The sequence below is a fragment of the Balaenoptera physalus genome, assembly GCF_965194825.1.
Source record: "Balaenoptera physalus genome assembly, chromosome: 16".
NCBI lineage: Eukaryota > Metazoa > Chordata > Mammalia > Artiodactyla > Balaenopteridae > Balaenoptera > Balaenoptera physalus.
In genome coordinates this window covers 45,141,458-45,157,785 of record NC_138898.1, presented here as the reverse complement: position 1 = coordinate 45,157,785, position 16,328 = coordinate 45,141,458, and the positions used below count along the sequence as shown (strand labels likewise).

The following is a 16,328-nucleotide window of genomic DNA, read 5'->3' as shown; positions in this document are numbered from 1 at the left end:
CACACACCATCCTCCCCGCTACCCCGCAGCCCCCAGCCTGCTCTTGACCAAATACGGCAGTGTGGACTAATCTGTGAGGCTGGACATTCTTCATGTCTGAGTTTCCATCTGGTCTTTGTCCACTGGCAGGGAGAAAGCTTCGCCCCTGAGTCCATGTTAAAGGAACGATAGGTGACAGGGAAGTTTCATTTTGATTACATCCCAATGTCATCCTTGCTCAGCATGCTGGTTACATGCATGTTTCTTAAGTTCTTTAGTTTTTATGTCTGACTACCTGGTGTTTCAAACGTGGCGCCTGCATTTTCTTTCATCTGCCACACTGTCTGACACTTGACTGGGGAGTTAGCACTGGGCAAGCAGGGAATCTGGCAGAGCTGGGGGAGGGGGACTGGATGTGGCCCCCCTCTCATGCTGTGGTAGACGGGCCGTCTCACCAGCTGCGGTGTGTACCCAGTGTACCGACTGTTCTTACTTTGGCTCCATGTTGTTTATCATTCTTTAAGGGAGGAGTCAACCCACTGAATTTCCACAAACTTTGCTCATTCCAAGGAGTTAAATGTAACAACAGCGCTGTTTTCAGAGGAGCACTGTAAATATCTTATTTCAATGACATCTGCTGGACACTCAGTGAAGCACCATATGTGTGATTTTCAAAGTGTATTTTGCCAACTATTATTTTATTTACTTTATTATGTTTTCAAGCACAGATTTCAAACTTGGGAGATGTACAAAAAGATAAAACACACATCTCTAATTATTAGGAACTCAGCAAGTATAATATGGGTGATATAAACCAACAAATAAACCGTCATAAAATTTAACTTTTAAATCATTTAAAATTGTACAATTTAGGGGCATTAGTACATTCACAATGCTGTGAAACCATCACCACTATCTAGTTCTAGAAAATTTTCATCACCCCAGAAAGAAACTCTGTATCCATAATGCCGTTGCTCTTCATTCCCATTTCAGTAGATTAAGTCATTTATCATCTGTCACTTTAAAAAAGCTTGGGTTGAGGATCTTTTCCATAGGTCAGGCGGAGGCCCAGAAAAAAAAAATCATGACATCTTCCAAGAAATCCATGGAAATAACTGTATTGTCAATGTCACATGTGTGAAGACTGGTTAAAAAAATATGCTTTGACCCATCAAGGTCATGTGACTTTTCTGTACTTTTTTTTTTTTGGCCACATTGTGAGGCTTGCAGGATCTTTGTTCCCTGACCAGGGACTGAACCCAGGCCCCAGCAGTGAAAGCACCAAGTCCTAACCACTGGACCGCCAGGGAATCCCCTGTACTGTTAAACTTCATTGTAAAAGTATAAATTGAATGTACTGCACTCAGAAGGATTTTATTATAAAGAAATCTGAGTTTACGTCTTAGAAGTGATCATAGGAACAGAGCTGCCAATCAAAATAAATACCTATGTACAAGCAATGTTGAAAATTCAGAAACACAGAACATAAGGAGACCCACCATCATGATGAAAGTCAGAGAAGGAATGCTGTATACAAGAATATAGAGAATAAGGAAGTTGGGGAAAAGATCTTAAGAAATAAGCTGCATATATAATTAAAAAAAAAAAAGCTGTGGGCATGCTGTAAATCTCCACTTCAAATGAGCAGCCTTTCTCCAGCTGTGGGTAGTGACCATGAGGCACAGGCACTTGACCTACATTGAACACAGACTAGAAAAGAACAGCTTCCACAATAAAGGCGAAAGAAGGAAGTACCCATCTAATATTGCTTCTACCCCAAACCCAATGGAAACTATCATAAAGGAATTTAAACACACACACCAGGCAAACAGGCACTGACAACAAAACTGTGGAAGGCAGAAAGCATGTGGACAAGTGGCAAAGGAGTTAGTAGATTCAAGAAAGCTGAGTCTAAACCAGCTTTTCTAAACGCTGAGAAATCATGAGGTGCACAGTGACTCCTCCAAAGATTCGGGCACTGATACCACCAGATACCTCAGTCCTGAAGGAGAAGAGGGAGCTGAGTTAAGGAGGATGGGGTAAAAGGTGTTCCAAATACAAATGGAGGGAACTCCCTGGCGGTCCAGCAGTTAGGACTCGGCACTCTCACTGCCGGGGCCCCGGGTTCGATCCCTGGTTGGGGAACTAAGATCCCGAAAGCCGCACGGCGTGGCCAAAAGAAAACAGAAAAAGAAAGAAAACATGCAAATACAAATAGATCCCTAGACCCCTGCCCCCTCCAACCTGAAGTCCTCATTCAACAGAAGTCACAATGCTTCTATGGAAAGAGTAAAACAGAGGGTCTCTAGACCGGGTGAGAGCACACACAACTGGGCTCAGGTACAACCAGAACAGGGATTAAGTGAACATATGCCTCTCCCCCCACCACACACCTCCTTCCCACTCAGCTCCCAGGTGCTGACATCAGATCTCTACCCTCAGTCAGGAGTCAGAGATTCTGTGCTAGGGAGCCAGACCAAGAGGAAAGACCTTCAGACACTGACCCCAGGGGTTCTTCATATAACTGCCTACCCAGATACCCTATAGAAAAGGAACCTCTGAGTTTACAAGACCCAGCCACTCGTGCAGAGCTTCCAATCAGCATTTCCATCCTTTCTCTTGTGATAAACACGGTTCACTGGGCATTTAAGGAAAGCCTCTAAGGTGAACAAATAGACCCAAATAACAGATCAGAGCAACATGGAAGATACAGTGGATTCCGTGGATTCTTCAAAAACTTTAAAAAATTTTTTGAGAGGTAATATTCCACTCAAAACAAAAATGTCAATCAGGGCCTGCATGCTGCAGCTACTAAGCCCATGTGCTGCAACTACTGAAGCCCTTGCGCCTAGAGCCCGTGCTCCGCAACAAGAAGCCGCCGCAATGAGAAGCCTGCGCACTGCAATGAAGAGTAGTCCCCGCTTGCCACAACTAGAGAAAGCCCGTGCGCAACGAAGACCCAACACAGCCAAAAAAAAAAAAAAAAAAAGAACATTAAGAAGGAACATTTATGTAAATCAACTATACTACTCCAATAAAAATTTTTTTTAAAAAAGGGAAGGAACATTTAGAAAATCGAAGAAACTTGGATATTGAAATACATGATGCCAGGCAGGAAAAAAAATTCAATAGGATTGAAAGGTAAAGTTGAAGAAACTTCCCAAAAAGCATTATAGAACAAAATAAGAAATGGAAAAATAGGAGAGAAAAGAAAAGAAAGTGGAAGGTCAGTAGAAGAGGTCCAACATCCAAATAGTAGGAGTTCCAGGAAAAGGAAGCGGGAAACACAGTGGCGAAGCAATTATCAATTAAGTAATTACATTTTTCCAGGACTAAGAACATAAGGTTTTGTTTGGAAAGGTTCAAGAGTGCCAAGAGCAGAGGATGAAAGCATAACAAGATACATCATTATGGACCACAGGGGAAAAACCAGAGTTCTAAGAGCTTCAAGAGAAAAAGAAAATTGTCACTTAAAGTGGCTGCTAGACCACAGAGCAATGCCTTTGAAATTCTGAATGATATCCAACTACATGCTGTTAAACTATCAATGATGGGAGAAGAGAATAAAGGCATTTTCAGACACTTAAGATCTGAATATTTTTATCTCTCACATTTATAGGGAAACTACTCAAGGATGCATGCCATCAAAGGGGGAACAAATCAAAAAAGGGAATACACAGGGCACAGGACATCCAACCTAAGAGGCAAAGGGAATCTCCAGGATGGTGATAGGTACAAGAGGGCAATTAGACTGGGGCAGGAGCAAGGGTTTCACAGCTGTACTGACCTCAAAGTGAACAACTGGCCCAGTAAAAGCCAATGGAACCATCACCTTTATCAACAAGAGTGGATGGCTGAGATCAAAGATGTATGCTCCTAACATGAACGACTCACAGAAGCTTCATGACTTTTTAAATCAGTTTCTTAGCAAGATCATTGCCTCCTAAAACTGAAAAGCAGGAATAAAAACCTGCCTGAATCAGAGGAATTCTATATACTCATACCTACCTATATACGCAGATACACAGGAAACTGCTGACAGCAGAGGCCTTTAGGGCAGACGGGATGCTGGAAAAGAGATGAGACGGACTTTTTGCTATTCACGTTTTCACTCTTTGACTTGTGTACCACAAATACTTGTACTTGTACAAGTACCACAAGTACTTGTTCAAAAATGAAAAAAATATATTCCCCAATTTAAAAAATGATGGAATGAAAAAAACCTGAGCATCGTGCACAGCAAGGAAGTAGTTTTGTTTGTTAAATATATAGTTAACATACACACACTGATATTAACTAAATGTTCACTATAAATGTGTTTAGTGGGTTGTGACAGAAAATGTTTCCTATTGTGGGTTGCAAAGAAATCTGAAAGTGCTAAACCAAGTACCTCTGTAACTAAGAAACCTGTCTTTCCCACAGTATTCACATTTGCTGGGTCCTGGGCACCACCATACCTAAGATGTTCATGCACCAGTGGGTGGACATGTGTATGGAACCAGAAAACATCCATCATTGTGTCAGTGTTCCAGGGGCAGTGTCCACTCGTGTCTACTCTAGGCCTTCCTCTGTAATGAGTGTTTGGGAAAGCCTCTGGACAACTGAGAATTTATGGCTTTCTAGGAGTATGGGAAACTATGAAAAACAAAATATTATTCTAAAACAAAAACATTATTAATAAAATAGGTCTATTCCAAGATTTCTTAATATCTTCTGTAACATTCCACTCAGAAGGCAGAAAACCACAAAGTTCTTCCCTAAGGAAAAGTGCAAATGGAATGTAATATTACATTACAAAAAACTCAATTATTTCATTCCCCGCCAGATCACTTTTGCTGACGAACTGCTCACATAACATCCTAGGAGATCTGCTGCCATGATCTGGGAGCAATGAGCCTTCTCAGTGAGCACAGTGAACGCGCTGTGTCTAGACCCATCCTGTGGGTGAGCTGAAAGGACAAGCTCTCAGCATCACGCTCAGCCCACTGGAGAAATCATGCACACAACTATTTTCCTGTCAACATCCTCCAACTTAACAATTTTCAAATAGCTACAATATAATTGAGGTCACGTGGACACCGTACCTGGAAGAGCTATACACAAACATTCCCTGTCCACAAATGTTCAGCTTCAGAGCGAACAGTCAAGGGCACAATCACATTTTTAAAAATTAAGAGTGAGAAGTGCAACAGGCACATGCACAATGGCAGAGAATCCTGTTCTTCGTAGAATACTTGAAGGAGCCCTAGCTAAATACACCCCAACTACCGAACATCTTACACTAGTAGTTTCCTATACAAAAGTTAAAAAAAAACACCCTACCAAAAAACAACCCTAATCATTATTTCTTTTTTCCTTAATTAACCATTTTACTCTAAGTTTGGCTGGTGAAGTCATGAGACTTTCTGGCCTAATGGTCTTGAGAAATTTTTCTAGTTGCAAGATGCCTCCCTATGGAGTTTTAATTACTAAGCTCAAAGCAAACTCTGAAATGGATACAGAAATTTGTGAAACAATGACATAGTTCCCAAAATTTGAAAAACAGGAGACTTAAGGCAGATGGTAACACCAAAAAGAGCCAGTCAACTATTAAAATGGCACTCTGGAAATGGTTCATAGCAAAACCTAATTTTCTATTAGTTTTCATCATATGGGTGAAACTATCCAGTCAGCAGACAACAGATGGGGGGCAGCATGATTAGGCCACACCAAGGCAACTCCCAGGAAAGTGACTTCTGGGGCCATGTGGCTTGCACTCATCCACAGCAAGACAGACTGGTCCCTCAACCTCACTGCGTACCTGGGAAAAGATTAGTAAAAGTACTTCCATAAGAGGCAAAGACTAACAGGAACCTATAAGCTCACCCTGGAAAGATGTGAAAATGTAATGGAAAAGGAGCACCATATGCTGATTTTAACAGCTTTTTTACTGGAGGAATTTATTGGTCATGTACACACCATAGGAAAATTATCCCCCCCACGCCCCAAAGGTAATGCAGAAAAATTAGATTCATAAGAGAAGTATACGTTCAAAGTAGGCAAAAATATGGTGCATGTTTTTGAAACAGAAAATATGAAAATAATTTCACTGTGAAATGCCTTGATTTGCAAGTGAGTTGGTACTTATAATAACCAGATCCAACTGCTCTAATAAATCTCTAGTATATATGTTTTAGAACATCTATTTTTTAAAAAATACCTATTTTTAAGCCAAAACATAAAATCTGTATTTGTGCATCAATGTGTAAGTTATCCTCCTTGGTATCTTCATAGATCCAAGATGCTAAGAGATTAACAAAATAATTTTTAAAAAAATCTCAAGCCACAGATTAACAAATATACTTCCTCAAGTCTTCTGGGTTACACTACTAAAAATAACTTGTAATAATGTACTCTGGATTTTCAGATATAAATACCAGTCAACGGTTGGTTGGCCATTACATGACAAGTATAATTATCCTTAGAACTGGGTCATAGTATATAGAATGCCTTAACTTTTCTTAGTTCAAACCCTGTAATTTGACCCTAAAACTCGTAAGCATACCCTTTTTTGTGCTTTAAGCAGACACACTGACTTTGCAGTCTATACTTTGTAAGACAGCAGGTAACTCTAGCACAGAAGAAACTATATAATGCGGCCTGGGGGATGACTTCAATGGCACCATTCCATTTTTATTTATCCAGACTGTTGCCTTCAGCCCTGCATTGAGGCCTCCTTGTATATCGGTTTCTAGTGTGTCACCAACCATCACACAGTCCCCAGGCTGTACTCCAAGGAGATCACAGGAGTAATGAAATATGGAAGGTGCCGGTTTCTCCTCTTTCTGCTCTCCACCTACAACAATAGCGTCAAAATAGGACTGACAGGCACAAGCCTTGATCTTCTCCCTCTGGGTCTGTTGTTCTCCATTTGTTAATAAAAGTAGGCGGACCTCCTTTCGAAGTTCAGTGAGCATGGCTTTGACATCTTCTGCTAGTGTCATATGCTGTAAACGTGTAGATTTCCACAGGAAATAACATTCTTCAGCTAATTTCCTATTGGCCACACCACCTTTTGTTTCCTGGATTGCTTCTTCCCAGTGTGAAGTCCTGAGGTCAGTAATGCAGCTTTTAGAAGGATGAAAACATTCCTTGCTGAGTTTAACTTGAACTTTGTTGCAGATGATTTCAGCCTCTTCTTTGTAATGGTATTTTGATTGTAAGAGCTTTATCACCTAAATAAAGGAAAATAACTCCATCAACATACTTCATGTCTTTAATACTCATGCTGTGAGCCTATAAACCCAGAGCACAGAAAGATTCTAACTCCACTCCTCTGTCTTAGGGAAGCTCTATTACCACACCATTTCTGTTGGGAATTGGTCTTATTTTTAAAGAACACAAGAGTGAAGGTTTCCCAACCTTTCTAGACAACTCATTCATATTTTTTTACCAATTTTTTCTAAGAAGATTCTTTATATATATGTATAGCTAATAAAAATCCCTCATTTGTCAGTTTAAGTCTACCACCTTTCATTCTGGTCATGAAGACATGAAAATAAAACTGTGCTTATATTTAGTAAAACATAAAATTTCTAACAACCGATATTTAGACTCTTCCCAGAAATAACGCTAGTTCACCTAACCTTTCCTCATCTATATCCATTTTACGTTCTGAAGGCCTAAATTAACCAACATATAAAAGGGGACCTAATTCTATACTTTTAAAAACAGGTATATGTAGCTCTAATGGAATCAAGCATGTTCTGTGACCTCAGCAGTTTAATGACAGTGCTTCTTCCAAACTTAGGATTCCAGATAAAAAACTTCAAGTAGCTCTGAGTCTCCCTCTTTGTCACACTGGTTCTGAATTCCTTATCATAATCCTTCTTATGTTCCCACAGCTCTTTATCTTGACTTTTTATTAGATTAGGTTCTTATCCCTTTGGCCTATCTTCTAACACCAAGACTCTAATGCGGCAAAGCATTATGCCCAGTACTCACATACATTATTTCTAATCTTTCCTACAACTCTGCAAGGGAATTTCCTTTCTGAGATGAGGGAATGGAAGTTTAGAACTGATAAATAACTTGCCCCAGCTGAGATTTAAGCCCATACTTGCCTAACTCCACAGGCCACATGCTTGCCTTTATACTATGTATTTGGCACTGGAGACTGGACCCTTTGTCCTCATGAACTTATCTGGTGGGGAAAATAACCACCACAAATGCTAGGTTGAGTGCCTTGACAGTCACACAAAAAACTGGAAATAAAATGTAAGGAGCAACCCCAGAGTTGTTGGGTAAGGAGGGCAGAGGAAGGAACATTTAAACCAAGGCGTTACCAAGCCCAAAGGTGGGGATGGGAGGAGGATAAAATCATTCTAGACAGAAGGAACAGCACAAAGACACAGTACTTGGAATTCTATGAACTGGGAAAGGCAAGAAGCTGAGTTCAGCCACAATGGAAGGCAAATGAGGGCGAGTGCTAGAGATGAGGCTGGGTAGGCTGTAGCTACCGAAATTCCCTTGGCACACCTTATGCCCATACATGCCAAAGGCTTCATACTGCAAGTGCTTGGGCTTCTCTGCCTGGGAGCTTTATCTCGCCATAGGGGCACCCATGCACATAGGCTGGAGCCAGAGTATAGCCCAAGGAGCAGGTCTCAACCAATAAGAAGCAGATATTGGTGGGTTTCCCCTTGGAAGGGACAAGTAAAGTATGTCTACATGTGTCTCCCAGAGTCCCCAACCGTTCACACAGTTCCCCGCTCATGAACACAGCCTGTATTAGATTCCTCCCCTTCCCTGTCTGACTCCACCACCCGCTACAGTGCTTCCTAGGGTCACCTTCCAAGTGAACTGCTTGCACTTGAAGCCGCCTGTCCCAGGGACATCTGGGAAAGTCGATCATGCCAAGGCGGTTTTGGATCTTTGAGGAAGAGGGCAATGCACACAGCTGGGGCTAAAGATTTTCTGTTGTTGAAGTGAACCAGTCAAAGTCAAGTTAAATTGTGTTACCCTAAACTCTATAGGGAATAAATGATCTGCTACTCACACCAGACACTCAATTCACCTACTGAAAAGGGGAAACAGCTGAATAGACACATTCTTCCTCCAGAGTATAAAAACCACACCAAAGGTAAAGGAAATATTTTTCAGGCTATTTGTGTTAATCACAAAACATAATAGTTAAGAAAAGTCTTACTAGTCGGAGAAAAATAAACCAGCCCTAAGAATTTTAGGTGAAGGGAAAACTTTGAAATTTCTTGCTTTATAAAGTTAAATTTCAATGAAGAAATCAAGCCTTTTCAATCTCCATAGTTATGTCACCATCTTTTCTAGCAATGTCAACTGAATTACTCCTGAGCTATGATTGAAGGTCACTATACAGTTTTAGCAACGCTACTGCTACACAATAAAAGGACACAGGCCTCTAGGACTCCACAGTACTTGCGATTCAACAGGAACTGGCTCACAGTTCATAAATGAAAGCTTCCAATAAAGATCCAGTTTCCTATAAACTGCAATTGGCAGTTTGTTAAGCACATTCTTGGGATCTGAAAAAGCAGATTAGCTCACCTTAAAGGGGAGATTCTTGTAGAGGTATGTTGCTCCCAAGTTTCAAAACTGCTTCCCATTACATTCCCTGAATTAACTTTGCCATTTTGTCACACAGAAACTAATTACATATTCATTTGGAACAACAAGTGGCATTTTAATAATATAAACAGCTTTGGGAAAGATGTTTATCAGTCATTCACATATTAATATTAGTTCAAACAGAAATAAGACCTAAGGTGAATTAGTCCACATTACTGGTGCAAACTCTCCTAACACCTGCACTGAGAGAATGGGAGTCTAAATTTAATTGGGGATGGAAGGAAAAGATCTCTAATTTAGAGGTGTGATGACATTTTGCGTAAGGGTAAGTCAGGCCTGAAAAGGCTTCTGAGTAGAATGAGCCCACTAGGCACGTACAGGCCTGAAGAAGGGAGAGCTAAGATAGTGAGAGAGGGGAGATCAATTTCTAGACACAATATAAACTCAAATTCCATCTACTTCAAAACTCTATTTAAGGCTCTATCTCAACACATACAAAAAGGAAACTCTGTTCTACCTCCTACTTTCTGGACCCAGACTTAAAATACCGTTAGTACTAGTGTTTAGCTGTGATTTAAAAAGACTTTTTGAGGGCCAGTGTGGGAACCATACAACACATACGATAAAGATATGGGGCTTCCCTGGTGGCGCAGTGGTTGAGAGTCTGCCTGCCAATGCAAGGGACACGGGTTCGAGCCCTGGTCTGGGAAGATCCCACATGCCGCGGAGCAACTATGCCCGTGAGCCACAGCTGCTGAGCCTGCGCGTCTGGAGCCTGTACTCCGCAACAAGAGAGGCCGCGATGGTGAGAGGCCCGCGCACCGTGATGAGGAGTGGCCCCCGCTTGCCACACTGGAGAAAGCCCTCGCACAGAAACGAAGACCCAACACAGCTAAAGATAAATGAATAAATAAATAAATAAATTAAAAAAAAAAAAAGATATGAAGTGGCTGAATTCTAAATAAAACTGTTTTAAAAAATACATGCTCACAAAACATGATGGCTGCATACAGACTAACAATTCAAGCAGCCCTCCTGTTATTTTTAGTTCAAGTCTTTGTTCAAACATCATCTACTCTATGTGGCCTAATCTGACCAACCTATTTTAAAAATGCAATTCTTTCTCCCCTCCAGTTTTTCTGACACACTTATAAATAAAAGCACATTTATTATGTTCACTGTCATACCCATTAGAAAGCAAACTCAAAAATGCAGAAATCTTTTTGCTTTGTTCTCTGAGAAACCCCAATTTTCTGGAGAAGGCTTCCTCTTGAGTAGTGACACTGAAAGGCCTGAAGAGGGTGGAAATAGCTTTCCCAGATGATTTAAAAATAAATTAAAGCTGATAGCCAATATTTTGTAATAACTGTAAATGGAAAGTAACCTTTAAAAATTGTATATAAAAAAAAAGAGGCTGAAAAAAGAAAAAATAATTAAAGCTGATATATAGTCAGTATATGACTCCTTCTCCTCAAGCCCAAGGCAATGGCTGGACCTTTCCCCCTTCCTCCTTTCACAAATCATTCAGAGTGATTCAGAAAGCTGGCATGTTAGTTCTGAATAGGCTAACATTTGTGGGTGTTGTATTATTATGTGATAAAGCGATACTAGATCCTCGTATAGTTAATTCTGCACATTTCATAGAATATTTATAAAGCAAATGGTAAGAACCAAGTCTGGAGAACTGGACTTTTATCCATCCATTCAACACTCACCCTGTGTCAAACACAGGGTGATGAATAAGACAGTTTGTTCTCTCTTAAGAAGCTCACTATTTAGCTGTGGGCATGTGAGTTGGAATGTGGAGGATGAACTGGACATGGTAAGCCTGGCATCAAGACCATAGTAACAGTCTAGATGAGAGACAAGTCCAGCTTTAACTAAGACAAGGGCAGGGGGGATGTGCAGGAGAGGACAGACTTGGTGACAGAGTGGACGGTGGTATAATTCTGGAACACTGGACTGTATGTACTTCCCATGCATTACATTAAACCTAGCTGATAAGGTTTTTGAGAACTAATTTCACTATTCAAATATCACTATTTAAAGATTTGAGGCTTAGAGCAGTTAACTAACTTGTTCGGGTGCTTTCAGCTAGGTATTGGGAGAGCTGTGATTCAAACTCAACTGTCTAATTTTAAAGCCTAAACTCTTGGCCTATAGCAAGGATTGGAATAAAACAAGAACTTAATGACAACACACTGGACTTGGCCTGCCAAAAACACACAGGTAAATATGTACAGTTTTCAGCTAGAGATACTGGAGACAATATAGCAGGGGATGGTGCCCCTGAGGTCAAGATCAAAGGCATGAAGATGGAAGGGACAGTCAACAGTGTATAATGCTTCGGTAAAGTCATTAAGACAGACTTAAAATGTCCAGGATTCTGGCAATTTGGGAGGTGCCTATAGATGGTGAGTTTACTTCATTCTAGTGGCAAAAACAAAAAAAACCACTACAGTGGTTTTGGGAATACACAGGAAGTAGAAACATGGAGATAATGATATAGATTTCTCTTGAAAAACATGGCTGTCAAGAGAGGTAATATCTTGTGGAGAAAGAAGGGTCCAAGGGAAGCGTTCTTTTTAAAGTACTGGACATTTTAAAAGATTCTGCATGAATTATTCACATTTGCTTATTTTTTTTTAAGCTGAAAAATGGACATAGGTTTGCTGCCCTTTTTTTATTTTTTGCAATAATTGTATAAAATAATCGTTAACATTTTTCCAATGCATATTTTGGAGAATCATTCTGCTAAATTGTTATACACATTATCTCAATTAATTCCCCAAAACAGTCTTTTAAAGTTGGCCCTAGTGTCGTACTATAATACAGATGAGAAACTGAGGCACTGAGTTGAGTTATTTGCCTGAGATCTCAGAGAAAACTGTGGAGCCAAGAATCAAACCCAAGAAATGTGCAAGCTGACTATATAGGATTAAACATTATTATATTGCTTATGGAGTATCATAAGAGAGTGGAAAGACATCTTTATCAAATAAACAAATAAAAATAGAGCATTGGACAGATCCGAAAACGCAGCAAGAGTGGAATGCACCAAGAAAGAGGATGAAGAGGCTGAAGATCCAGGGAGACACAACCTAACTAATGAAGCATGAAGAGGACGGGGCACTCAGGGCTGTAAGGATTAGCTTCTGAAAGTGGGTTTTTCAGATATGGCAATCCTTAGTTTTCTCTTTAAAGCTGAATGCAGACGAAAAAAAGCAGGGGTGGCTTCGGGTCTTGAACAGCACGGGAAAGGTCTGAAAGAGCATCAGTAGGTACAGAAAGGGGAGGATGCGGCGGAGCAAGGCCTCGTGAAAGTAAACCTACTGAGGATCACACCCACAGCAGGAACACCTGCGGAGAAAACTCCCTCGAGTCGATAAAGTCCAGGATCAAAGGTCCAACGAAGAGCACGCGGTGGGAGACCATCCTCCCGCGGTCAGTCCCGGAGAGCCGGGTGTCCGCTCGTCCCGGCAGGTCCAAACCTGTCCCGGCAGAAAGCCAGGCGCCTGGCGCGCGGCCGCCTTTCTGTGCGGAGGCGACTCTGCCCTCGTGGCAGTTTGGCGACATCCTTCCGGGAGCCCGAGCGCTGGGAGCGCCCTCAGGTCGCAGCCTCCCCGCTCTCTGAGCGGGGCCGCCGCCGCGGGCCGGCACGAGGGGCCTCCGGGACCAGGAGCGCCGGCGCGGAGGGAGCCGACAGGGCAGTGGGCCGGTGGCCCAAGGGGGCGAGAGAGCGCGCGGGGCGGAGCGCCGGGCTCTCCGGAGGGAAGCGGTAGCCGGAACGTTACCTCCAACATGCCCTTCCGACTCGCCCCGGCCGTGTCGATGAGCGTGTTGTCCAAGTCGAAGAAGACTGCCCGCACCCGGCTCAGCCCCATGCCGCCGCCGCCTGCGCGACGCGCCAACTCGCAGCCGCGCGGGCGGCTGCGCGAAACGGGCCGGCGGACGGGAAATACCGGGGCGGAGCCGCGAGGCCACCGGACCCTTGCGCACCGGCGGGGAACTCCCGCGAGATGTCCCCATACCTGAGCGCCGCGGAATAGCGAGGTCCCGCGAGACTCCGGAATCGTGGTCCTAGGGAGGGCTTGGGACTCGTCCCCGTCACGGTGAGAGGGCTTGTCTGAGTCGCTGACGTGTAGGGGGTGGTCGGAAGCGCGGCTTCCTTCTTGGTGCCTCTCTGTGCTTACTTCTTTTCTCATTTTGCCCTCCTTGCGTGAGGAGGACGTCGTGACTGTCCGCGGGAGGTTTTCTGCGCCTTGTGGCGACCGGGAGGAGACGGAACAAGGGGCTTTTCCGGTCGGACCGGGTGTCCTGGCCCGCGCAGCGCCGGCAGCTTCCGAGCGTGGCCGGGTCGGGGGTGTGTGTGTGTGGTTACGAGTCTGCGGCCCCGCTGGATGGCAGGAGACGACTCAGAGCTGGGGGACGTGTTGGAAAGGTGTAACCTGGATTTTGAAGCCGTTGTTTGACGGCTCTGCCTGAAGACCGAGGGCTCCGTAGTGTCTGCCCGATGTTTTGTCCACCTTGATTTGATGGCTTTTCCTGAAGCCTTGCATTTTCCGGTCGCTGGGTGTCTTTTTTACCTGGATGATTTTCAGGTATAGCCAGAGGCTGAGGTACCTAGAGATCTGTTAAACCTGCAGAAGGTCAGGAACAATTGTGTGTTTGCTTTCTGCTGTTAGCAGAATAAGGATCGTGGAACTAATCTCTAATCTTCTGTCTAAATTGTCTCTGTTGGGTAACCTCACTGAAATTTGGACATGTAGTCATCATCAGTGACCAGAAATTGTCTATCAGGTAGAACAGGGCCACCGGTCGAATCTGGCCTGCCACCAGATTTTGTTGGATCTGTGAGCAGGGTGATTGTTACATTTTTTAAAATAATTGAGAAAATAATCAAAAGAAGTGTATTCATGACACGTGAACATTATATGAAATTCAAATTTTAGTGTACATAAATAGTATTCATGTATTGTCTTTTGCTGCTTTTGCCATACAATAGCAGAGTTGCATGGTTATAAGTGAGACCATATGGCCTGCAAAGCCTAAAATATTTACTATCTGGCACTTCATAGAAAAAAATCTGCCCACCCCTGAGATACATGATTAACAGTTGGGCTGCTGATGTTCAGTACCATCAGATCAGTTGTCTTTTTGTTAATAGGTTTTTCTTCTGCAGTGGCAGACTACAGTTTCCATGTTTTGGAGCAGAATCACTGGTGACCTCTCTTTGCTACTGTGGAAAATCAATGAATAGCCGTTCCTCAAAAACATGACTCTGTTTATGTGCAGGGCTAGTCTATCAATTTTGGTCATTTAGATTAGCAATCGGCCGAAATTATGAGTGCATTAATTAGAGTTACTTTTTTTAATTTCCTGAATTGTAAGAATAAATTTAGCATAAAACTGCATATGGGCACATGAAGTCTATAGGTTTGGTGTTTTTTTTTTTTTTTGACCACACCGTGAGGCATGTGGGATCTTACTTCCCCGACCAGGGGTTGAACCTGTGCCCCCTGCATTGGGAGCGTGGAGTCTTAACCACTGGACTGCCAGGGAAGTCCGTATCCTTTTTCTGATGTGCATATAGTTTATTGACTTAGGCACAAATCCAAAGTCAGAGAAGGTGCAGCAGTCTGCATGTATAATCAATCCTCTTGACTTAATGGGTTGGGTGTTTGACAGGTTTCTTTTTGTGACAAGTACTCTAATGGCATTCCATGACCTGTCCAACTTGGCTGCTTGAAGGGAGGTGGTGGCCAGGTACAGTACACTGACAACTTTAGTTCCTTCTAATTAAATGTCTCCAGGCTTTAGGTTGTTGCAGTTGATGTTTGTGAACCAGTGAATTTTCCTGTACGCTTTTAAGGTGGTGAAATGTATAGGCTCCTCATTATAAATGAGCCTCAGGTTATTAGTACATTACTTAACTGGTCAGCTTGACAGATTTAACACTACTACCTAGATGTTTTCCTATTTCCAGGAAGCAAGGTCTAAATAAAAGATTGGTAATTGTGAGACTTGATCAAGGAACACAAAGTGAAAACTAAACTGTAACACTTGTCTCTCCTGCATCCTGCAGCATGGCACCATTGCTGTGCAACTGCTGCTACCCAACATTGATCCTGTCTTGTCCTACCCTAGGGAAGTCTTTCCCAGACCCTTCTTCCCAGCCACCTCTCCTGTACAAGTTCGTTACAACTCTATGACTTCAAAAGAGAGGCTTGCCCTGTGGTTTAAACTTTAAAGGTTTTCTCAGAATGGGGCATTGCTCAGTTGAGGGGCAAGATAGAAACAACCAGAAGAGAATCTCACAGGCTCCCACTACATCTACCCAGCTATCATCAGCTATACCCACCTACGCTGCCTGATGACCTTAAATGAGCCACCTCTGCTGCCTTCTGTGGCTAGCTCTTTCAGCTGTTTACTAGATTCCTGCCGCTACTTAAGGACATCTTTTCAGCAATTCTTTCCTCCTCTCTTTCACATCAAAATTTTCCCGGGCTTCCCTGGTGGTGCAGTGGTTGAGAATCTGCCTGCCAATGCAGGGGACACGGGTTCAAGCCCTGGTCTGGGAAGATCCCACATGCCGCGGAGCAACTGGGCCCGTGAGCCACAACTACTGAGCCTGCGCTTCTGGAGCCTGTGCTCCGCAACAAGAGAGGCCGTGACAGTGAGAGGCCCGCACACCGCGATGAAGAGTGGCTCCCGCTTGCCACAACTAGAGAAAGCCCTCACACAGAAACGAAGACCCAACACAGCCA

The 16,328-nt window shown here is 42.9% G+C and overlaps 1 protein-coding gene across 2 annotated transcripts; it reads right to left on the bottom strand.

The window, feature by feature from the left end:
- Window positions 1–1,582: 1,582 nt before the first annotated feature.
- On the bottom strand, window positions 1,583–15,553 carry NANP (N-acetylneuraminic acid phosphatase). 2 transcript variants are annotated; one of them, XM_082428642.1, is made up of 2 exons: window positions 13,356–15,553; window positions 1,583–7,193 (listed from the first exon to the last, which is right to left on the bottom strand). In XM_082428642.1, exons 1-2 carry the CDS (start codon window positions 13,764–13,766, stop codon window positions 6,537–6,539), a joined length of 1,068 nt encoding a protein of 355 aa, XP_082284768.1. In that variant the 5' UTR covers window positions 13,767–15,553; the 3' UTR covers window positions 1,583–6,536. The 2 variants fall into 2 exon arrangements, 1 of the variants encoding a protein (XP_082284768.1); XR_014254565.1 differs by having other exon boundaries at window positions 7,054–7,193; window positions 12,895–13,499.
- Window positions 15,554–16,328: the final 775 nt, after the last annotated feature.

Bases quoted from the DNA above. Each gene is read 5' to 3' on its own strand.
- NANP (XM_082428642.1), bottom strand. From the start codon at position 13,766: ATGAGAAAAGAAGTAAGCACAGAGAGGCACCAAGAAGGAAGCCGCGCT. The intron at 7,194-13,355 runs GTAACGTTCCGG...TCCTTTATTTAG, and splicing joins GTCGGAAGGGCATGTTGGAG to GTGATAAAGCTCTTACAATC.